General features: G+C 50.8%; 1 protein-coding gene across 1 annotated transcript; it reads left to right on the top strand.

Moving 5' to 3' along the window:
• Positions 1-1,634: 1,634 nt before the first annotated feature.
• Positions 1,635-23,291, top strand: LOC309588256 (cryptochrome DASH-like; the record flags this gene model as incomplete). The annotated part of the gene is made up of 14 exons (XM_082307310.1): positions 1,635-1,700; positions 1,826-1,998; positions 3,853-3,946; positions 5,218-5,348; positions 6,218-6,366; positions 6,720-6,808; positions 8,897-8,970; positions 10,659-10,748; positions 12,670-12,749; positions 14,096-14,155; positions 15,228-15,385; positions 19,249-19,368; positions 21,031-21,207; positions 23,184-23,291. The coding sequence occupies 14 exons, from the start codon at positions 1,635-1,637 to the stop codon at positions 23,289-23,291; spliced, it is 1,569 nt and encodes a 522-aa protein (XP_082163436.1).
• Positions 23,292-24,086: the final 795 nt, after the last annotated feature.

Raw genomic sequence — 24,086 nt, 5'->3', positions numbered from 1 at the left:
ACTGGATTCGTAAAACCCCTCCATTTCTAATACGATAAAGAGAGGTGTTTGCTTCTATGGCATATGCACTACAAGCTGACAAGTGTTTTCCTTGGGCGCGAGCCAAGGTTTTGGCTCTACGGTTTTTTTCACCAAACATGAGCCCTCTGAGATGAGTCACTGGTTCTTATGGCGGGCTGCAGCCTGCTGAGCCAGGAAAAGGAGCCCTTGTTGCACAGAAAGGGCATCAGGAGGTGATGTGTCATCTGGGTCACACGGGGAATCGGCACCGCTTCCCACAGCCAGACGATTGCATGCAGAGGACCTGCAACCCTGGAGGAGATGGAAATAAAGCCTCGGGACCCGCTGGGGTTCGGGTACCACATTTAATCTCTGGTGAGCACCTAAGAGTCCGTGTGGCTCCACCAAAAGCTCCACTTCAGCAATTCAGGTACTTAAAATGAGCTGCAGCAATTCATTTCTGTAAACCTGGATCCCCAGTCGTCACCAGCTCCTTGCTGCGACAGGGTAACCCCTTCCCCATCCTCTGCCACCCCAGGAGAACCAGTGGAGTTACACAAGGGGAGCGTGTGGCTGGAGACCTCTGCCAGGGAACCAAGCAGGGGTTGGGGTTGGTTTTGGGTTTTTTTTTTGTATTTCCTCTTATTATAGGAGAGCTATCACACAAAGAAAAAGGATCCTGAGGGACAATTCAGTGAGTAAGAGACGTGTGATGACGGGTGTCCAGCGTTGACTTATGGAAACTATAGGATGAGGCAAGCCTTTTCATTTCGGCTGCCGCTGTCAGCGCTGGAAGACAAAGACACGAATTATTGCTGATCTACAGCTCGGCTTTTGTTAGTCAACAGGTGAGCAGGCTATCTGCAGAGCTGGCTCGCACGCTAGCGGGCAAGGGTGCGGCCATCTCGCAGCCTCGGCACTTACAGGATAAATAGTAATTGGTATTAATAGCCAGGGCCGGGTGAGTGGGGCTCCTGGCAGGGATTTCACCATGGCTGCGCCCCAGCACGGTGGCACAAATGGGGCTGCGCTTCTGTGTGAGGTGGCTCCCAGCTGCTGTTATGTGGAAGATAAAAGAGATTATGAAGGTTAAAAAAAAAAACAAACCACAAATTCAGCTATAAGTGGGCTCCGGTGAGAGGCTGCCACGGAAAGGTGCGGGGACCTCGGACCAAGACAACGAGCCTCTCGCCCCGCCGCCTCTGCTGCGCCCGCACAGCCCTCACCGACGCCGCTGAGGGCTCCTCCCGGTCCCGCCGCCCTCCCGGGACGCGGGGACGGGACCTGCCCGTCCCACGGGCCCGCGGGGAGGTGCTGGGGGCGGCCGGAGGCGGGAGGGCTCCTCCCTGGCCGGGCGGGCTCAGGGAGAAGCGGGGCGGTGAGGCGGGGCGGTGAGGGAGAAGCGGGGCGGTGAGGCGGGGCGGGCTGAGGGGGAAGCGGGGCGGTGAGGCGGGAACGGGGCGGGCTGAGGGGGAAGCGGGGCGGTGAGGCGGGAACGGGGCGGGCTGAGGGGGCCGGGCCGGGCTGAGAGACGCCGAGCTGAGGGAGGACAGAGCCGAGTCGGGCTGAGGGGGCCGGGCTGAGGGAGGACAGAGCCGGGCCGGGTGAGGCGGGTCCGGCCTCGTCGAGGCACCATGTCGGGGACGGCGAGGACGGCCATCTGCCTGCTGCGCTGCGACCTGCGCGCCCACGATAACCAGGTAGGGCCCGGCCGGCGGCCCCCCGGGTATTTCTTTATAAATAACCCCGCTCTGGGGTAAGCTGAGGAGAGGGGCGCGCTGCATCGTGCCCCCGAGAGCTGTCATGGCCCTTTCTGTGTTTCCAGGTGCTCCACTGGGCTCAGAGCAACGCAGATTTCATTATTCCCCTCTACTGCTTCGACCCGCGGCACTACCTGGGCACCCGCTGCTACGGCTTCCCGAAGACAGGGCCCCATCGGCTCAGGTTTTTGCTGGAAAGCGTGAAGGATCTAAGGGAAACGCTCAAGAAAAAAGGAAGGTAGTTGAGAAACCACCATGCAAATAACACGTCTGGTTTTGTTTTTCTCATTTTCAACACATATTTGTGCTGTGAGTCAAATCATGTCAGATACTCTGGGCTCTGATGACGGCTCATTTCAGAGAGCCACAGCCCTTCTGTTACGTATGGTAAGGTGCCATACACAGCCGCTGCTCAGATGACCTGCTGTGGCATCTGCAAGGGAGCGAAGAGCCACCCAGACTGTGTGCCATTCCAGATTTTGCTTTCTTGAAGTCAGATACCACAGATGGGCATCAGCCTTGAGCGCTTTGCCCAGAGTCCTGATGACTGAAGATATGAACGGCAGTCCTCCGAGATCTGGGCAACAACACTAGCCACTGTGGCATGCATCCTTCCTTGTCCCTAGCGAGTTTTCCCTAGGAGTTGCCCTGAGACAGGCCATCATGGATCCTGGCTTGTGAGACTGGAGAGTTAAGTTTGCTCATGCCCTGTCCTGCTAAACCCAATCTCTTTGGTAGGCTGCACTGTGGGAAGGGGGTCTTCAGGGATTCCTCCTTCATTATGTCTTTAGAAACCATAACAGGTAGACCAGGGCCTGAAGGTCTACATGCTGAAGAGTCCCATTACCAGATAACATCTGGCTTTGCTTAGCAGAAGATGTGTCAGCCAGCCTGTCTTGTCCGAGAGCAGCATAACAGTGGGAGTAGAAGCAAGAGGAATGGCTCTGGATTTGCAGTGCAGCGTGGACCTTGCAGATGGTGAATGTTATAGGAGACTGAAAGAACTGATCAGTGGGTGTCTGCACCCACACCCTGCAGTGAACAGATTCGGAGCTGCTTGAATGCTGCTGTGCTGTTGTCAGTGGCTGATAAGAGATTGGTCTTCTGCAGTGAGAGATGTGTGATTGTGAAGAGCCACGCTAAGACTTAGGCTCCATTCTCACAAGCATGAAGTATCTTCTTCATGGTATCTTCTTGATTAGAGGGGTAGACAGAAATCTCCTCCACATCCAGTCTGTGGTGTTCCCTGTGGGCAGCTTGGTCTCTGCTTTTCTGTAGGATGTAAGGGGAACAGCTCTCTCAGCAGCACCCCTTGCTCCTGCCTTCTTCAGACCCAGCTCATCTTTGAAAAAACTCTTCAGTTATGCTTTAAATTATTCTGGAAAAACCACTGTACTACCCCTTCAAGAAATTCTTTTCCAGCACAGGCCTCTTTTAGATGACACAGTAGTGTGTGTGTGTGTGTGTGAGAGAGAGAGAGAGAGAGACAGGGAAAGGGACAGAGTCACGTACGAGGCTCCTCACAGACCTCTGCACCCACCTCTGACCAACTTTCTCACCACAGCTTCTCTTTTGGTCTGGTGCCCTGGGTAGACAGCTGGGCAGTTGGTGAGGTTGCAAGGTGGGAGGGAGGTTTTGTTGACTCTTACGAACACAGGGCACTCAGAGGAAAGAATTCCTGTGAATACTCCCACATGAAAGTAGAGAGGGGTCTGCCCACAGGCCACCACTACCTGTGAGGGGGATTCAAAGAGGAATCAGTTCTTGAATCTCGGCCTCAGTGTGCGAGGATAAGCAGATCTGACAGATTTACTTTTAGGTAACAGCCTGGCTTTGTGCCCAGTCATCCTTTCTAAGGCATCCGGGGTTGTAGAAATGTGTTAGACACAAACTCAGCCCCAGAGGCTTACAAAATGTGTTCATTGGGTCCTAAAAAATGTAGGCTAGTCAAATCCTGTCTGTTTGCCTCCGCATGCTCTTCGTGCTCCATAGAGAACTAGTACATGGGTGCCTGGGCCAGAACTAGGGCCTCCTATGCACATAAATAACAATAACATCAAACCTAATTCAGGCCAATATTTTGTGTTTGCAGTACCCTGGTTGTGAGGAAGGGAAAGCCAGAAGATGTGGTCTGTGATCTGATTACTCAGTTGGGCTCTGTCAGTGCTGTGGCTTTCCATGAAGAGGTAAGGGAAATATTTGAGTGACATTGTTAAAAGATAAAATTAGGTTGTGGAGGTTTCTTCCACAACCAAATGGTGATGCAGATCCTGTACGTTCAGAGCCTTTCTTGTCTGTGGTATTGTTAACCTTGGGGAATGGGATGGGGATGGTGTAGGTGTCTGGGTGGGAGTCCTTGCTGGATGACAGCGGCTATTTGTGATTGATCACTTGCAAGTGCCGTGTCTTGAGGAAGAGGAGTTTCCGGCAACTGGCATTTTAGGTCAGCTGAGTCCATTTCTCCTTCTGCTTGCATCAAGCTGCCTTTTCCTGGCGCCTTGCTTGCACAGGGAGCTAGCTGCCAGGGGGCATATTGTATCGAGGGTAGAACAGGCCCATGGTGAGCTGACAGCACCTATATTTAGGCAGTTGCCCACCAGTGTGTTGAAGAACGAAACACGAGTCCGGTCCTGGACTGCCGATGGGGTTGGCACGTCACTGACCTGTCTTCGCTGAGCTAACTGAGTGGTTTGACCCAGAGCCTGCTGAATTCAGTGGAGGGCTCTGGATCCAAACCGCTGGGTCTGGAGGCTTTGCGTACACACACACATAGACATGTATATATGTACGTAGGTGCACTCAGTATTAGCAGAGCCTGGGCCTCAGAACTGCCTGACGCAGGAATCACTCTGTGACCTGCACTGCAGATACTGCTGGTGTTAGGCCTACAACCCTTGTAACTTGACAACCTACACATCCCATAGTGCCTTACTCCATGCAGCACTAAGAACAACCGCCCAGGACCAAACAAAAGGCCTCGTCTAACTCCATAGCCTTTTTCCTGACAGTGGCCAATAACAGATGCCCAGAGAAGACCACAGGAGTGGGACAGGTCTGTAAAGATACCTCTCCTGCATACTTTCCCAGCCTCCCAAGAATCTGTGGCTCAAGTACTTCTTGAAACAGGAATGCTATCCTGATATTCAGTAACCCTCAGTGGATTTATTTTACCTATATTTGCCCAGTCACCTTTCCAGTCCATGCAAACTTAAAAGATCTGCAACATCCTACATCAAGGAGTTCCTTATTCTGGCATTGGTGCTACTAATGGAAGTGAAAACACTTGTGGGGTTTGGCAGAGGGAAATACTCAGAGATTGTCTGTGTGCAGCTGTCTCTAAAGGGATGAAGCTAAATGCGGAGACGAGGGAGGAGGGCCAGAGCAGGGACCAGGGTCTGTGTGCACGCGGGAGCTGAGGCCGTGCAGCCGTGGCCTCACTGCATTTTGTTCTCCCTAGGCCACGCAGGAGGAGCTGGATGTGGAGAAGGGGCTGTGCCAGGTGTGCAGCCAGCACGGGGTGAAGATTCAGACATTCTGGGCATCCACGCTGTATCATCGGGACGACCTTCCCTTCGGGCCTGTTGCCAGGTGGGCTGCTCTGTGGTAGCGCTTCTTCCTCCACTGTCCCATTTGTTCCTCACTCCAGTGAACTGCTCAGGAGGGATCTTAGTCACCCGGTCCCGTTAGTCCATCTGCATTTATGAACAGCGCTGTCACGCTCGTACACATCAAGGGGAAGGGGCACATTCATCCCTCTGTACTAGTAGGATTTACACTCTGATATGCATAAAGCCGAGGGGTTTGTCTGACCGTTTATTGAGGAACTGATTTCTCTTTGCCCTTCTACCAGCACAGTTTGGATACTGTGCCAAGTCCTTGTGACATTGGACTGGATTGCTCCGTTACTCCGTCTGGCTAAACGCAGCTGCCTATGACAGTAGCCCTTTGCTTGTGGACTCTGCGTGGATCCCTCAATATTCACTTGAGGGGTAGGTGATGGACTTGAGTGATTCATGGTATCCTACAGAAAATATATAAAATAGGGCAGAAAAGTCAGGCCATAAAAGTGCCTGCTTCTCTCCATTGACTGAAAAGGCAGTGGGAGGTTGCACGTTTTTACATTGAGGTCAGCCTTGTGGGTAATCAGAAGTTAGGTGAGATAAATCTCACCCTCATGGATTGCCCCATCAGGACACACTTTAAATTGAAAAGGCACCATTTGCATGAGAAGCAGAAAGAAATTGGGTGAAGGACTGAACTTCCTATTGCTGCTAGCCCCAGGGGCATCTGCCTCTTTTGTGCCAGGTGATGTGCAAACCTGCGTCACAAATATGAACTGGGCCCTCAGGAGGGCGCAGCCTAAAAAGCTAATCCTCTGTCTGTGGAAGCTGTGTGGTGCTGTGTGGAGGGGCCAGGGTAGCCATCCTGCGGAGATCTAACCGCTGTGATCTGTGCAGGTTGCCCGATGTCTACACCCATTTCCGAAAAGCGGTGGAATCGGCGGCGAAGGTCCGGCCAACCCTGCGCATGGCAGATCAGCTAAAGCCTCTGGCTCCAGGGGTGGAAGAAGGGTGCATCCCTACAATGGAGGATTTGGGACAGAACGGTAAGAAAACTTAATTTGGCAGTTGCTCCCATGAAATCCTACTTAGAGATGTTTCTTACTGAGAATCAAAACACGGAGGCCTCCCAAGGACAGTGGTTGCCCTTCAAACTGTAACTAACCCTCCGTTCACTCATACAGCAAATGAAGGTAAATTCCCTGCCCTGCAACTGGGTGGAAAACATCCTCTTAGTAATTTTTAATGTTTGATGTGGCCCTTGTTTTAAAGGAAGACCAGGGCACAATCTTTTATGTCCCCAAAGCAGACATCCCTACTGCTGAACATTCCTAGATTTCCAGCTCCCTACCTCTGAGATGCTTTCCAAGCGGGTAACAAGGGGTGTTTTCTGTGGCAGATCCTGTGACTGATCCACGAACAGCCTTCCCCTGCAGTGGAGGAGAGACCCAGGCTTTAATGAGACTGCAGTATTACTTTTGGGACACGGTAACTCTTACGTTTCCTTGTCTGCATCCTCCCCCTTGTACATATGGCTGTGCAAGTGGGTGAGGCTGCAATTTCACTTCCTAATAATATTTCCTTAGCTCCTGTATAACACTTTACAAAGGAAGGAATTAGCATTATTTCAGTTTTCCAGAGAGACAAACTAAATCAAAAAGAAGTCATCCAGGAACTGTGAATGTAAGCCAAATACTTAGGAACCTAGTTTAGTGGCCATCCCTCTTAAGTCTTTTTTTCCATCAGCTTTTGGGAATTGGGACAAATTTTTAGCTCCTTTACCTTGATTTGCCCTTTCTACTCTCCTGTCCCATGTCATCAGCAGTGTAGTTCCTCCATTTTGGAGGAGTGAAAAGTGGCCTGAAGGGCTGCAGTCGCAATTGGGGTGAGGAACAACCAACCCAAGCTGCTGCCCGCAGTTAAAAATAGTAGGATGTTCCTAGTAGTCTCGTTTAAAAACTGGCAGCCAATTTTTAATTACAGCGACTTCATGCTCCCTCACTTTGGTGGACTGAAGCTGCTGCTGACTGCATTTCATCTGTGCATCCTGACCGTTTTTGAACCTTTTCCTGGTCTAGTTTGAGAAACTGCCTTAAATTTGCCTTGTGTGAATTTAGACAAAGACAGGTGTGCTGATTTGCAACAGCATCAGCCCCTGCGCAGCTTCGTGGATAAAGGGGGTAGCACCTCTCCAGCTGAGATGGGGTACGAAGGGTGCTGTGTCCAGTGCGCTCACTGGGACAGCCCCCGGGGGATTCTACAGAAGTTCCTGCCTTCCCTTGCTGTTCGGGAGCATCTGTCGTGGGTTAACCCCAGCCGGCAGCTCAGCCCCACACAGCCGCTCCCTCACTCCCCACCAGTGGGATGGGGGAGAGAGTCGGAAGAGTAAAAGTGAGCAAACTCATGGGCTGAGATAAAGACAGTTTAATAGGTAGAGCAAAAACTGTGTGCGCAAGCAAAGCAAAACAAGGCATTCATTCACCACTTCCCATGGGCAGGCAGGTGTTCAGCCATCCCCAGAAAACCAGGGCTCCATCACATGTAATGGTGACTTGGGAAGACAAACGCCATCACTCCAAATGTCCCCCCCTTCCTCCTTCTTCCCCAGCTTTATATGCTGAGCATGACATCCTACGGTGTGGGATGGCCCTTTGGTCAGTTGGGGTCAGCTGTCCCAGCCGTGTCCTCTCCCAACTCCTTGTGCACCCCCAGCCTCCTCACTGGTGGGGTGGGGTGAGAAGCAGAAAAGGCCTTGACTCTGTGTGAGCACTGCTCAGCAGGAACTAAAACATCCCTGTGTTATCAACATTGTTGCCAGCACAAATCCAAAACACAGCCTGATTACTAGCTACTGTGAAGAAAATTAACTCTATCCCAGCCAAAACCAGTACAAGCATGCATAGCTTCTACTCTTGGTCAAATATTAATACAATCAGTGCTGGAAAACCTGTTCCTTCTTTTTTGTTATGCAAATACTGTCTCCCCCGGTGAGTTAGAACAGTCCTTCAGCAGCTGTAACCTGTGCAGGGAAGGGGATCAAGGAGAGATCAGGCTTCCCTATGTCCTCTGCACTGCCAGTGGAGTGCCCAGAAAATGGAAGATCTGCACCCTGCTGTAAATGTGGGTGGCCCAGGAATAACAGCGATCAGGCTTCCTGCAGCTGAGTGTTGGGTGCTGTCAGACGCTGTGGTTCTCAAACCCAAGCAAGCAGCCACACGGAGAAGGGAACCGGCCGCCAGTCCCACTGGTGCTTGTGCGTGGATTATTGATCCGGAGTCAGCCGGGTACGGGCAGGGAGAGGTACAGCCCGTTTCATAGCGCTTGTAGAAAGAGATGTGCTGCAGGCTGACGGGGGGAGCATAGCTTGTGACACACATCCCAGAGCTATAATGAAAACGGCTGGCCTGATTAATTCCTGTGCGCTGGAGGCAGTAATTTGGCAGCTCTGTAATCCTTGCAGGCAGCCATGAGGGGGAGCCCAGCCCTGCCAGATTGCCCTGGCTCCAGTAGGAAAGAAAACCTATTTAGCAGGTCACACGTAAAGTAGTAAAACCTTTTGTTCTTATGCTTGCACAGAACCTGGTTGCATCTTACAAGGAGACTCGGAATGGACTGGTGGGAATGGATTACTCAACTAAATTTGCACCATGGTAAAGACTTTTGTTGTGAGACTGGAAGCTCCTTCTCTGCTCCCATCCCAAATTGATGTTACCTGTCTGCTGAGTGCTCGGTGGGCATGGGGAGGGGTCTGGGTGTGATTCCCTTGCCCTTTTTGTTGGGGTAGAGCAGCCTCAGGCAGTGGTTCCCTGGGAACATTCTTGCAATTAGGAATTGCTGAAGCGTAGCAGTACTGTGCCAAAAGCCCAGTGTGCTGGGAGCAGCGATGTGGACAGGGCACTGGAGAGACACACAACTTTGGCTTTCTGCTGATGTGCGTATCTGGGGTGGTTGAGAGCAGCCAGGGAAGAAGGGTAGCTTCAGCGCGTTGATGGGGCTGGAGCAGAATTCGATCCAATCCTGGTTTGCTGAATGCTGTGGGGCAAGTCACCTCACCTCACTGCCATCCTGTTTTTCTGTGGGGTGAAGAGACGCTTCTGATTATTCCTATCGCAAAAGGATCTCTTGTTTGGGTAAATACGACAACTTCTAATTCGGTGTTTCAGTCTCCAGTGCTGGAAGGAGCGGAGTTAATTCCGAACTGAAACTGCAGCAGCAGAACTCAGTTCAGCCTAATGCTGAGAGCATCTGGAGCGTTTTCCCGACAGAATTGCCATATGAAACAATTTTTTGAGGCTGTTACAGGTCAGGATTTCTTATTTTCAACCGGCTTTGTGCTCCAGTGGTTGCAGTGGATGGCTCCACCTGGTGGCACTTTGGGATCCCAGGACGCCTGGCACTGCAGAAGTTCTTTCTCTGTGGTGGCGTCCACTCGAGTTTTTCGAAGCTGGCCGTTTGCCCAGAGCAGATGGTCCTGATCTGTCTGCCCCAAAGTGTTCCTCTGTCAGATAATCAAAATCAGACCGGTTCAAACTGCAGCCACCTCATACTGGCCATTTCTCAGCGTTAGAGCTGCTCATTTAAGGAACAACTCTTCAGGCTCTTTCTTCCTGTTTTCCAAAATTCATCAGAACATCAAATGTTTCCACAAGCCCTAGTGGGAAATTGCAGTAAACCACATTTCTAGGAAAATCAAGGTAAAAGTTGTTCCTTGTCACCTTTTGCCATGGGGTTGGAGCCTACAAGCTCTTTCTGGTCTTGCACAGCACTGATTTGGAACAAATGGAAGGAGACCGGTGGGTCAAAATGCCAGAGCTGGGTTTGATTCCCCAGTTTTCCTACCCTGCCTGAGATTTTCAGCAAGTCACTTGCTTTCTGTGGTTGCTCAAATAAGACACTAAGGTACTGCAGCAAGAGGAGCCCTGGGCATGTGATAAATAGGTTTGTAGTAAAAGGAGGGCTGTTGAAGAGCTACGGCAGATGATGTAGAGATTGACATTTGAGATCCATTTCTGGGTTTGTAGTTGGTGTGCTCAGTCACCAGCTGAGCAAGTCTTTTAGGCAAAATTTGTCAAAATTCTGTAAAATGATTTATCTCGGTAGCTTGGAGACTGCTGTAAGAGTCATGCGCTGGGAAGGGGGGCAGATTTTGATTCTGTGATTGCAGAATTGCAAAAAAAGTCATACAACTTGAGTAAAGCTGTTTGTCAGTGGCATAACTGCAAACCAAGCAAAAGTTTTCAGACAACAACTCAAACAAAACTGCCCCTCCACTCCCTCCGCGCAGACATCAAGCTGTCAGTCCTGCCTTGCATTCAGGACATCGTTCTTCTGCCTTCAGGCTGGCGCTGGGCTGCATTTCACCTCGATACATCTATGAGCAGATCCAGAAGTACGAAAAAGAGAGAACGGCAAATCAGAGCACATACTGGTATGTCGCTGCACGATCGCTGTGGCTTGTTTTCTCGGAAAAGGAAGCTGGCATCTCACGCACAGGAGAAAGTGATTTGTTAACTTTCTTCTTAATTATTGTTTGTTTTTCCTGTGCCTGCTCTCTGGTTCCTCTGGGTTGCATTGCAGTTCTGTTTCAGTAGGGATTTATTAGTCTGCCTTTGACATCCAGAGGCTTTAGGCACTTTATAAGTAAAGATTATTAATGCTAGTTGTTATTATTATTGCTGGGAAATTGTGGTTCATGATTTTAAAACTGATCTTTGTAAGCCATCACCATCCCTCTCTGTATTGTGATTATGGGCTAGATGAGAAGGAAGAAGAATGATTTACAAATGAAAGCCGAAGGGTTTCTCACGCCAGGGATGTGAGCAGGGTTTCACCCAAAAGGCTCAGCGACTGTGGGACTTGTACGAATCACATGGTGTCAGAAGGATCTCTGGCCACAGTCCAGCAAACAGCCCCGTGCTTGCTCGGCTGCTTGACTGTGGCCACAGCACCATAGCAGAGGGGAAGAGGGGACTGGGAAGCGGGCTTAATGCATCGCGCCTTGTCACCCGTGCTCTTCCTCACCCCGCCGCTGGCTGCTCGCCTGCCTGCAGGTTGTCCTGAAGGAGTCTGGGGGACAGCTGAGGTCAGTGTATCCACCCCGGGGCTGGCCTTGAACTTGCTCATGCACTCTGATCTGCCCACCCGCTGTTAATTAGTGCCTGGTAGGGAGCTCTTACGGAGGACCAGGTTCATGTTAGAGCCTGGCCTAACACTAGGCCTGAATGGGAACAAACCCAAACCAAAAAGGCTGTGCAAACTGTAGAACTGTGTTTTCGTATTGGTTTGTTACATTTGCAACATGTCAAACAGCACAGTGATTGGTGAAGAACAAGCAGAACATTGCCAACAATTCTGGCCAAAATACTCCATGTCATTAAAATTCACATGACAGATAAAATATCGACCTTTTGCCTGTTGAAGCATAGGCTTTTTTTTTTTTTTTCTTCAAAGACAATTAAGAGAGGAAAGATTTCAAGAAATGAACATATTCATGTTTTTCTGTCTAACAGCCAGCCAGCCAGCCTGCCTCCAGCCGGGGTGCCATGGTGATCTAAGCATTTAAAAGTGATAAATAATTATAAAAAAGAAGCTGTCAAGCTCCTAGGTGCTGCAGTCAATTGTACAGTGAAGTACAGGTCATGGTGGCTCCACGTGAGGGACTGACTGAACCTCAGTATCATGACACCAGTTTTTAGCATTTGGACAGTGTCCTCTTTTGTAATCAGATTTTCAGAAAGATCTTGTAAGCCTAAACATCAGCTGAGCAGAATATTTCCAATACGCCAGAGAGCTGAAGCAGGTCTCAGAGGCTGAGGTGCCATCATTTTATAAGAAGCTCTTTTTAGATCAAAGTTTTCGTATAAAACTGTCTATTTTCTGTGGGCCTAGCACCTGCTCTCATGAGCTAGACCACTGCAAAACCAGTTTTGAAAGGTGCTTTTAAGTCCCTTACAAGGGTTATTGCTTAAATCGATGCAAGGCTCTTAGGAATGTGCTGACATGCTTGCTCGTGCGGAAGCGTGGAGCTGAATCAGGTCCTCGCCCTGCTCTTTGGAGAATTAAATCCCAGTAGGGATGGATGAGGAACAGGTTTCCTGAAATTCTGCTCCTGTGCTAGAGTTAAGGAAAGCTTCCCAAGTGAGTCATGCAAAGTTTGCTTTCGCTGTAGTCATCCAGGTGCAAGCTGGGTAAGGAGGCTTGGGGCAAGAATGGTGTCACGGGAAGGTACGTGAAATCGCTCATTGCGAATAAACCTCACGGTGTTAATGATGGGTGCTATGGAAGCAATGTCCTAATGCAGTAATTTTGTCTGACCCACAGTGAAATACAGACATGGCTTTGTGTTTTAGGGTCCTGTTTGAACTGCTGTGGCGGGATTACTTTCGATTCGTGGCCCTGAAGTATGGCAAAAGGATTTTCTCATTAAGAGGTGTGTACGGACCACCATATTTGGAGAGGAAAGGTACAGTCCTACAACAGGGAAAGTAAGAGAAAAGGCTGTCGGCATTGTGTTGTACAAATGTTCTTCTCGTAGTCGTTCTGTCACCACCCCGGGATGTTGCTGGGGACTCACTATTAGCACAGAAGTGCCTCAGCACCATGGTGCTGGACACAGTGTAGACACTGAGACTTTTGCCCCAAACCTGATTAGATACGGGGAGTAGTATTAGCACATGTCAGTGGAAAAGAGCAGCACAATAAGAATAAAGATGCTGTTTCCGGAGACACTCCACCTTTGGAGAGAATCCAGGCTTCAGGCTTGCCCAAGTTCACCATGGAATCTGGGACCGAGCAGGAACTGACCCAGCAGTGTGAATCCCAAGAAACCAGATATTTTTCCTGCCTTGCACTACATAGGAATCAGAACGAGATTCAGCTCCAGGCCCAGTCGCTTACGTGCAGGTGACTACACATGAAATGCGGCTCTGCGCTCTCAGGGCAGCAAGAAATACCTAGTCCTTACAGTCAGGAAGCCCTACAGCTGATGCCTGCGTTGGGTGAGCTGTTCTCCGTGTGACGGAGCTGCCCACACCTAAGCACACAGCACTGTTTTACACGCCCCAGGGCAGTCTGCCTGGCATCCAGCGGTGGCTGCAGAGGAGCACGTCTCCCTCAGGGCCTGTGTCACATCTGCCAGGCCTATGTGGCTGTTCCGAATGCCCTACAGCGTCTCAAATGGACTGGGTGCCAGTGGTGGCCCTAAGCTTAGATGTCTGGAGCTAGAGCTGAGTTGTCCCTGCTGCCTCCATTCCACTGTACAGAGGACTGCAATTGCCACTGGTCCCCTGCAAACATGAAGTCATCCCTCTCATCCGTTCCCACCCCACTGCAGGAGCAAAGTGCTACCAGGGGTTTCTGCCAGGTAATTCTGGGTTCAGTATCTGCTGCAGAAACGGATTTCACATAAACGTTGTCCTGGAGTAAAACTGAACAAGAAAATACTAGCTTGGGCCAGAGCACGTCTCCGGCCACTTGTGAGGCCTGAATCATTTTTAAGTAAAAAGAGCAAACACCAACAAAACAAATAATCAAAATCCGTTAGGGCTTGAGCATCCTCCGTGTGCATGAGACACCCTTTGCAACACTTGAAAGGAGGAACAGGTCATCTCTAAACCTTTGCAGAAGGAAGATGGCTTGTTTCTAATACCACTGAGAGGGCTAGCTGCAGCCTAATGTCTTGTCTCAACCAAGGTGCCTCTGGCTGTCATTGTTTTATTAATAACTGCCTGTGTCAGCATTTGTCTTCATTAGCAGTTCATTATTTTTCCTCAATAGGGCTTCAAAGTAAAGAGGTCCCCTGGAAAAAGGACCTTCAGCTCTTCGACTGTTGGAAAGGTCAGCAGAAACCGCAGGTTTGGCTAAGTCTGCTTTTGGATTCCACATGTCTGCATGCTAACGTGTGCTCTAATGCAAACTCAGATTTATGTAGGGGAATGGTCAGCATGATCAGGCCCTGTCATTTAAACTGTTACCACCAAACACTTGGCTGATAACGCAGGATACTTGGCTTCTCTTCTGAGACTGAGCACCAGGCAGGAGCAGGCCCACAGGGCGTCATGAACGGCCAGGCTCTGTCCGGCTGGTGCGTGCGTTGTGAGATGCACTGCAGTTAGATCTTCCTGCCCGGGTGGAAGTGTCTACGACCTGTTGGTCCCTTCTGTTCAGTCACACAGAGGCTGACCAGCCCTTCTTATCGATGCTAAATTGTTCGTCCAGTTGGTTTTGGTTAGAAGGTTAAAACAGCCTTAGAATAAATCCCATCTTTCGTTATGCCACAGCCTTTTAAAATCCTTGCTTTTCTTTAGTTTTTATAACTGTGTTGTCACATGAATAGTAAGCGTAATATCTCAAATTAAAACTTGGAGGGACTACCAGATTAAAGTATCAGAATCGGTGAAATACACACCTGTATAGCTTTCTTCACATTAATGCCATCCGTGTCCACGTGCACACAGGTACAATAAATCTTTCCCTTAACAACAGACAAGGCTCTCTCCTTTTCAGGTGCTAACCCTTGGGGACTTGTCCACTACACTCCTCTCTGCTATTAGTCACCTGTCAAGAATTTTGCTGTTCTTGGCCCATCTCACTGTTGTGCCTATATTTCTTTTCCTCTGCAAAATTCCCTGCAATCCACCTGATTCATTGTTTTTCCAGTCTGAGATTTTTCTGTTCCTTGTGTTTTTCTTGCCAGAAATTCTCATTTTAATTTTCAGTATCATTTCCCATTTAATTTCCAGTGGATCTCAGTGGCTGCACACCAGTTAAACCTCACTGAAATCCCTCCCTGCCGCTGTACCCTGGCACTGTCTTACCTGCTTGGGTGGCTGTGAATGCATGACCACAGGTTGGTTTATGCGTGCCCAGTAATGTCATCACCTCCCAGCGCTGTCGTTTGTCTCTGCAGAGGGCAGAACAGGGGTTCCTTTTGTGGATGCCAACATGCGAGAGCTGGCTGCGACGGGCTTCATGTCTAACAGAGGGCGGCAGAATGTCGCCAGCTTTCTCACCAAGGACCTGGGTCTGGACTGGAGGATGGGAGCAGAATGGTTCGAATACCTGCTGGTAAGACTGAACCCTTTGTGTGTCTGGAGTTGTTTGTGCTCCCTGCCCTGACTGACAGACAGGAGGACAGCTCTGCCTAATAAGGAAAGATACAGAAGATGATCAGTAATTTTCAGGCTGATAAAAAGGCGTGCATATCCTGCTTGCATGGTGTGTACTTCCCAAAGCTCACGTAAGAAAAGGGAATCCATCAACCAAGATGTAGCTAGGAAGTTTTCAATGACAGTTTTGATTCTCCTTGCAGGGTTTTAGCCAGAGATCTGTCACACTTGAGAAAACTTTCAAGCAGAAATTATGTTAACAGTGTGATTTGCTCACCCCAGAGGCTGGGGAAGAGGACAGCCCAGAAACAGAACGTAAAAAGAAATGTGTTCTGGCCACTGAAGGCAGTGTTGGCACAGCGTCTTTGCATTGATCGCTGTGGACAGGGAATTCATCTAGTCAAGAACAGGCGAGCACGGACAATAGCTGGATCAGCGTCCAGAGAGCTCCGCCCTGGCTGGAGGCATCCTTCTTCATTCTGGTGAGTCACAGGCCTCCCTGCCAACTGGAGCACCAATTCCTTTCTCGTGCCAATCCGCAGCCATGCAAGCGCAGTTAAATAGCTGGGTTGCTTCTCCATCCTCAGTCCCCACAGAGTCTTCCTAGGAAGGCGTGAACGGGCTGGCAGTCCCAGCTCAGAGACACGGGCTCTGTGCCTCTGCGCAGCTCTGTGCGTCGTTGCTTGGTTGATACTGATGTTGCTCTGGTGACACTGATGGAGAGACCGCCAGTAGCACCAACCTGAGCGTTGAGAACTGAGGCTGAGGAGGTGATAATCCGCATTTGTTCTTCACCAGACTGAACGGTAGGGATTGAAAAAGACTAATATATCAGCCTCACATTAGAGATCTTGTCTGTAGGATACAAGAGGCTATTGGTAATCAGGAAACTTTCTACTCACTAGGATGGCTGGAGGTACAGAGAAAGCCCAGTCACCTCACCATTACCTGCAATTAAAAGAGCCTTTTTTGTGAATGTAATTTTTTTTGAGCTTCCTTGGAGCTGGGCTCTGACATGGCTTTGGCTGTGGAGATCTACAGGAAGATCTGGGTGCTTCTCCCAGTGCTGTGCCTCGCACCAATGCTGCGAGCAGTGGTGGGGCTTGCACAGTAACATGGTGCAGGACTTCTGCAGCATCCTCCAGAAAGTGGTGCTGGTAGCTCCATGCAGCAATGCTTTTCCAGATAAGAGTGAGAGCCCCCAGCACATGGCACCAGAGAACTTGTATCAGAAAAGTGGTGGCTTTATCCTTTATATCCTGGCTGGAATTTGGGATGGAAAATCTTACCTTGAGTGCACTTCTTTTGTGGTTTCAGTGGGTCGTATAAGATGGCTGATACCCTGCGTGCCCTAAGCTCCGTAGCAGTGACTTGCCAAGCAGGGGCTGCATTTCGGTATGGATGATCTAATTCCTGCAGCCTGCGTGCATTGTATATGACGCGTGGTGCCCCTCCGGAAGAACGGTCCGGCACACACAAATGCACAAACACGTCTGCGTGTGCCTGTCCTGCAGAGTGAGCCACTAGGACGTTCTGAATGTTGTGTAGTATCTGGCTTTTGATGGCATCTATCAGCTCTGGCTTTCAGAGTAGTTACAAAGGTGACTTCATTTCACAGAGAGGGCAGCTTGCTTCATGTAGAGGCCAGCCTCGTACTCAAAGTCACCGGCTGCTTAAGAGCTGGGAGTCAGGAATTGAGGCTTTGCTCTGGCGGGCGAGCAGCCTTGCCTTCCTCAGATAGGAGCTTGGGTCACTTTGCAGTCAGGCTCAGAGGGCCACGGAAGATTCCAGGTCCTGTTCCCCAAGTGAGGAAGACCTGGAAGGTCTCACACTAGAAAGCTGCTCCCTGGGTTATTTACCTTTATTCCTATGGGCATGAGTGTTACCAGCCTTGCTGGAAGCAGGGTTTAGCACTCTACACTAGCCCTTTCATCTCGGGAAGCCCCAGATGCTGAGCGCCACTGTAGGTTGGTGTGGCACAGGCTGGTCCTTCTGTCCTTCTGTCCCTTCCTTTCAGCTTGTGGCACACTGATATATTGCTAGACAGCTCTGTTACTTTAACCTGGTGGCAACCCCAGAGTCACGTACAGGAGATCCAAGTTTGATGGGGGAGATACGGCCATAGAATGGTAGAGGCCAGTACAGAACTGAAACTGGTCTCGCTTGCCTCTAAAAAGGGAAAGCAATGTGTATTTCACCTCTGATACTTCCAGCAAAGGCCCAGCGAGTGTCTGCATGTGCCTGTGAAGAAGAGGGTGTTTGTCAATCCACACCAGCTGGGCAGGGAGACTAAGGCAAGCTCTCTGCAACCCACCGAAGCCAGGGGAAAGGCCAGAGACCTCTGGTGTCCTGTAAAATATCTCAGCTATGATTTCATTCACAGGGTCAGGCCCCAAGGAGAGGGAGAGAAACAAAGAGAAGAGAATGCCAGGAAGGGGCAAGGCTGAGGGGGAAATGAGCCTGCCTCCTCCAGTCCCCCTTGGCTTTGCCCTCACCTCCCGCACACGCTTTCCTGCACGTTAATCGCACAATCAGGCCTCCGATGGCATCTTTCTTCCCCTCCTTATCTCACCGCCTGGAGGAAGTGCTGCTGGGAAGGGGAAGCCTGGTGCACAGTGAGCATCGCTGGCTACTGATCACCCTGACCCTGGCTTTGCAGAGAAAGGGGGAGGGAACTGGGCACAGCCCATTCCCCTGTGCCTTCTGCCGCCTGGGCGCGTTCAGCTCCTCACTTTAAGGAGTGGCTGAGATTTTGGGAACATCGCCGTGTGGAAAGGTTGTTGCTGCGGCTGCAGTAAAGGGAGAAGAGAACAGCGCTGAACCTGCTTGGTGAAGTGTCTTTGCAAACTCTCTCTGCTGCAGCTGCCAGCGCTACACTTTCGCAATGTGAACACCCCTCCTAGGAATGCGCCGAGATCCCATGCCCTGTTTGCTATCACTGCCACTCCCCTCCTGAGCTAGGTTTGAATTGTCCTACAACTGGAAAGCTTCTGCGGTTGGATTTCAGCCACCCTGCCCAGCTGAAGAGCACTCAGACTGAACCGTGTTCAGCTCTCGTTTGTGGCCGTTTCAGGAGCCTTGCTCCATTTCACATAAGCATCCTTGAGAGCTTTTTATTTGTTTAGATGTAGAATAACTCGACGATGTGCAGCCTACTGAGTACGTCATGAGAGCTCTAGTGTTTCCCGTAGTAAAGCACCTCTCTCTGCCAAGTCCCTGTGAGCTGAAGCTTATCGCCTGACGAAGCTCGAGTATAGCGGGGAAAAAAAACTGCAGTGTTTGTATCGCTTGCATGTTCATACACTGTGTGGTCACTCCGTACAGTCTGAGTTAGACTTTTCTCCAATCTGCCGAATAGAACCTGCAGAGATTATTTTGTTAGTCTGTGGTCTCTGGTCAGGAAGAATTTTCTCTTGCATTTGAAATGTACTGGGCTACTGTTTCTTAGAATACGAGCACTCAAAAGCTAGGGCGAGTTGTCACGAAGTCTGCCAGATGATGGCAGAAAGAAAAGGATTTTTTTAAAAAAAGGAAACAGAAAGAGAGGGACTTTGGTTGGACTTTGACCGATCTCATTGCCCTAAGGACCACAAAGTGAATTAGCCTGGGAAGCTGATCGCAGCTGTACAAACCAGCCATGCAGCACGGGCCTCTTGTGAGCCAGACGGCTGCATCTACCTGGGAGAGCCCTGACGGCCCCAGTGCGGCCAGATCGATTCCCATGCAAGGAATTCTTCCCTTGAGATGAGGGGTGGGTGGGGACAGAAGATTCACCAAGGGCCGGCCCAGCTCTTCTTACTGTTCTCTTCCCCTGATCTCCAGGTGGATTATGACGTTTGTAGCAATTACGGCAACTGGTTATACAGCGCTGGTATTGGCAACGACCCACGGGACAACAGGAAGTTTAACATGATTAAACAAGGCCTGGATTACGATGGCAATGTGAGTATTGTTTGGCTGTCTTACAATGAAGAGTGCAGCAAAGCATATGTGATAGTGTCAGGGAACGGAGGAGATCAATCTGCTCTGTGGGTACTGCTGCAAAACCAGTTCTGTGATCTTGCCAACAGTCAGACAGGTTCCTCATTGTTGTACAGGAAGATCTGACGTTTACAGTCTGCTGCTGTCCCCGAAGAGGCTGGTGCTCTGTACGCCCTCCCTGCCCTGCCCTTGCTCTGTGTTTAGTGTTTCATCACCATTTCTTCCGGCTAACAGCCACATCCCATCCGTATCTCACACGGCCATTTCCTTGAGCACAGAGCAGCTTCTTGGAGAACTCGGAAGCGCCAAGAGAGACGGAGCTGCTCACATGCCACCTCGGGAGCTCCTGGAGAGCAGATTAAACCTGTGACTCCTCTGACTGTCCTCTGTAAGCCGTGGGAGCAGAGAAAGCGCCCTTTCCATGTGCTTAGCCAGTGTTCACATACCGGATTACCTGTTTCCACCCTGTTCCTCAGCTTCATAGAATCATAGAACCATAGAATCGTTAAGGTTGGAAAAGACCCTTAAGATCATCGAGTCCAACCGTTAACCTATCAATCACTGCCAAGTCCACCACTAAACCATGTCCCTAAGCACCACATCTACCTGGCTTTTAAATACCTCCAGGGATGGGGACTCAACCACTGCCCTGGGCAGCCTGGGCCAGGGCCTGACTGCCCTTTCGGTGAAGAAGTTTTTCCTAATATCCAACCTAAACCCCCCCTGGCGCAGCTTGAGGCCGTTTCCTCTCGTCCTATCCCTTGTTACTGGGGAGAAGAGACCGACCCCCACCTGGCTACAGCCTCCTTTCAGGTAGTTGCAGAGAGCAATAAGGTCTCCCTTCAGCCTCCTCTTCTCCAGGCTAAACAACCCCAGCTCCCTCAGCCGCTCCCCATCAGACTTGTGCTCCAGACCCTTCCCCAGCTTCGTTGCCCTTCTCTGGCCACGCTCCAGCACCTCGATGTCCTTCTTGGAGTGAGGGGCCCAACACTGAACACAGCACTCGAGGGGCGGCCTCACCAGTGCCCAGTACAGGGGCACTGTCACCTCCCTGCTCCTGCTGGCCACACTATTCCTATTTTTTTGTTATCTTGCTTCATGGCAAGCTGCACTGTTGCCTTTCGGCACTGTAGCTGGCAGGACTTAGCGAGGAATCAGAAATTAGTCCCAGTAGGGGACACAGCAGCAGAGTTAACGGGAGAGATTCAGGGGTGAGGGAGGGGTTCATCTTGCCAAGCACAAGAGCGTGCAGCTGAGCTAGTCACCCTAGTTTCCTTCAGTCACTGGAAAGAAAAAAGGACTTCTTGTGAGAGGCTTCATCTCACGATATCCTAAATAGGGCAGGTGAACTGTACCAAAAAAGCACCTCTGTCTCCCTCCTCTGCCTGCAGAGTGAGCTGGGGAGAAGAGCTCCAGCATCCAGGTCTCTGTGTTTGGGCACTAATTCTGGGTAGAGGGTTTAGCAGGAGCGGCCAAGACTTGACAGAGGTAACTGATGCTGTAGTACACCAGCTGCTTTACCTGGAAATCAGGCTTCTTTCCTTCATGTTAAGAAAGACCCTTGCTGGGAAGCACTTACAGATCGTTACTGAATGGATCCCATCCCGTTGGTTCTGTTTGCAGGGGGATTACGTCCGGCTGTGGGTCCCAGAACTACAGGGCATAAAGGGAGCGGATATCCACACCCCTTGGACACTGAACAGTGCTGCTCTCTCCCAGGCGGGAGTAACTCTAGGTGAGACCTACCCACAACCGGTTGTGACAGCCCCAGAGTGGAGCCGACACATCAACCAGAAGCCCGTGAGTACTGGGAAGGTTCGGATGGGGTGGGAGGGCTCCAGGCCGCTGCTCTGTGGCTGTAGGAGTGTCTGTGAATTCTGCTTTTCTTTCTCAGGTATAAAAGGGAAAAATTGTTTTAATGCAAAGTCACTTCACCTCACAGCTGAGGGTGGTCCAGCTCTGCACAGCGACTGTGCAGCCAGGGTGTTGTTTACTATTTTCTAGCTTTTCATAGAATGATATCACAGGATGCTTTGGGATGGAAGGGACCTTTAAAGGCCATCCAGTCCATCCCCTTGCCATGGGCAGGGACATCTACAACCAGATCAGGTTGCTCAGAGCCCCATCCAGCCTGGCCTTGAATGTTTCAAAAGGATGGGGCATCCACCACCTCTCTGGGCAACCTGTGCCAGTGTTTCACCACCCTCATGGTAAAAAATTTCTTCCTTGTATCCAGTCTGAATCTCCCCTCTTTTAGTTTAAAACCATTCCCCCTTGACCTATTGCTACTGGCCCTGCTAAAAAGTCTGTCCCCATCTTTCTTAGAAGCCCCCTTTAAGTACTGAAAGGCCGCAATGAGGTCTCCCAGCAGCCTTCTCTTCTCCAGGCTGAACACCCCCAGCTCTTTCAGCCTTTCCTCACAGCAGAGCTGTTCCACCCCTCTGATCATTTCTGTGGCCTCCTCTGGCCCCGCTCCAACAGCTCCACGTCCTTCCCGTGCTGAGGACCCCCGAGCTGGAGGCAGGGCTCCAGGGGGTCTCCCCAGAGCGGAGCAGAGGGGCAGAATCCCCTCCCTCGCCCCGCTGCCCACGCTGCGGGGGATGCAGCCCAGGATAGGGTTGGCTTTCTGGGCTGCGAGAGCACATCGCCGGCTCATGTCCATTTCTAACTCAGGTTTTTTCCTTCCCGCTGTACGTAGTGCCAGATATACCCACTGTGGTGAATGATGTAAATTTTAAATGCTTCTTTATCCCATCAGCCTGGTATAGTCAGCAGGGCTTAGACAGAGAGAGCGTGTCCTTCCCACCCTCCTTCCCTGCCCGCCAGCCCCTGCCTGCCCTGCCAGCCCCAACGGCAAGCAGGGAGGGATGGGCTACCTCTGAAGGCCTCCGCTGGCCTAACCACCGAGAAACCCAACAAACTTCCTGCCATGCTTGAGCGCATCCAAACTGGAGTCAGCAAGACCAGTAAATACGGGGACTGGCCCTCGCACTTTGCTTTTTGGGTGTATCTATCTCCCCTTTAGAACAGAGACAGATTAAGATGTGGATCCTGCAACATGTCAAGGCTTGTATCTGCTGACTGGGCTGCTGTTCTTGGAGGAGACGGGTATGGAGGGAAAGTGCGCTGTAGGTCGAGGTGGGGTCGGTGGTGGTGGAGATGGACGGGAAGAAAGAAATGTTTGCCACCCACAGTTGTGTATTTCGAGGGGTTTTCAGCATTTTCTCGGGCCAGATTCCTTCACCACGAGTAGGAAGTTTTGTGGAAGCAAAGCCTTCTGCTTCCAGCCGTGCTGCTGAAGGGCCTGGGTTATTACCCTTCTGCTTAAGAATGCGTCTGAGATCAGAGAAAGGACCCTGTGAAGGAACCCCTTGGTGAGACACTGGTTTGAGGCAGTGACGAAACTTGAACCCAAAAAACTCCTCCGTCAGGCCGGAGTTTCATTTTGATCAACTTTCCGGCTCAGTTTGGCCTCTGTGGGGCTGCACGGCCACACTGTGCTCGTGAAATTAAAATACTGCTGGGAGGCACTGTCAGCCCAACGTTATTGAGGCCTGGAGAAGAACCTCTCTCTGAAAACACAAGCCCACATCTTACCAGAAGCCCGAGTTCCCCAAGTCGAAGCCTAGAGCTGTGCCTGTCAGGCCTCCCCTCCTTTTTGCAAACCTGGGGGCAGAACTGCCACGTGCCCATTTTTCTGCATGTCAAGGCTGCTTTGCGATCAGATTCGCTCTGCGGCATCAGTAAATCTCTCACTGTTCCTCTTTCGCTTGCAGCAGGGAAGAAGCCCCCATCCCAGGGGCAGGAGAGGACCTGCGCACGCGCCGACGCAGTGCAAGGACAGGGGGATAGATTTTTACTTCTCCCGCAAGAAGGCTGTATGAAGAAGGCTGTCCAGGTGCGTGCTGGAGCAGCGCTCAGTGGGAGCTTTCGCTGCTGAAGAGGCCAGCATTAATCATCTCCTTGAACCAAGCCCGTGATGGAAGTCTGGCCACGACAAAGTTATTAGGGATCTGCCTTTCCGGTGTTCCCAGGGCCGTGAGCTGGACGTGGGGACCTGGAGGCTGTGTATTAGCACGGATTGTGGTGGTCGGATCTTGTATTTTCGCTTGGGTGCTTCGGCTGGTGCTGTGAGCGCTTGGGCAGCTCCCCCGCAGCGGCTGCCCTTCGGTGCTGAGGGTCCGACTGCCGCGCAGCGTGTACCGCCCAACGCCGCAAAGTCCTTTGCTTGAAAGGAGCTAATTAATCTTAATTAACCAAAATGGCCTGGCCTTTCTGTTTGGAGGCGGTGTGGCTGCTTTTCCAGTGCCTCTTGCTTTGCGCTGGGGCTCACAGCTGTTACAGCCAAATTTCTACCTCTCTTTGCAAACCGGAGCAGATGGTTTATGTGGCAGGTGGTCAGTCACAACTCTTTCTAGTGAACTTTCTTACGCTAATATTTCATGTTTTAAAGCTTTAAAACTACCGACCATTGTGCAATTAGAAGTTTTGCTACTGGAATATTTCCTCTTTTCTCATTTCCGCTGATGCAGCAGAGATCCATAGACAGAGTGAGACTTCAGAGGACGTTCTTTTATCTGTCTCCTACAGTACTTCGGAGAAACAGCAAATTCCTCTTGAAAAACTGCCCTGGAGCCCTTGCAGCCCCCCGCTTGTTTTTGGTACCAGCCTGGAAGCTG

This window comes from Platalea leucorodia, assembly GCF_965183815.1.
Source record: "Platalea leucorodia genome assembly, chromosome: 1".
NCBI lineage: Eukaryota > Metazoa > Chordata > Aves > Pelecaniformes > Threskiornithidae > Platalea > Platalea leucorodia.
The sequence above is the reverse complement of the archived record's forward strand: the minus strand, read 5'-3'. Positions and strand labels throughout refer to the sequence as shown.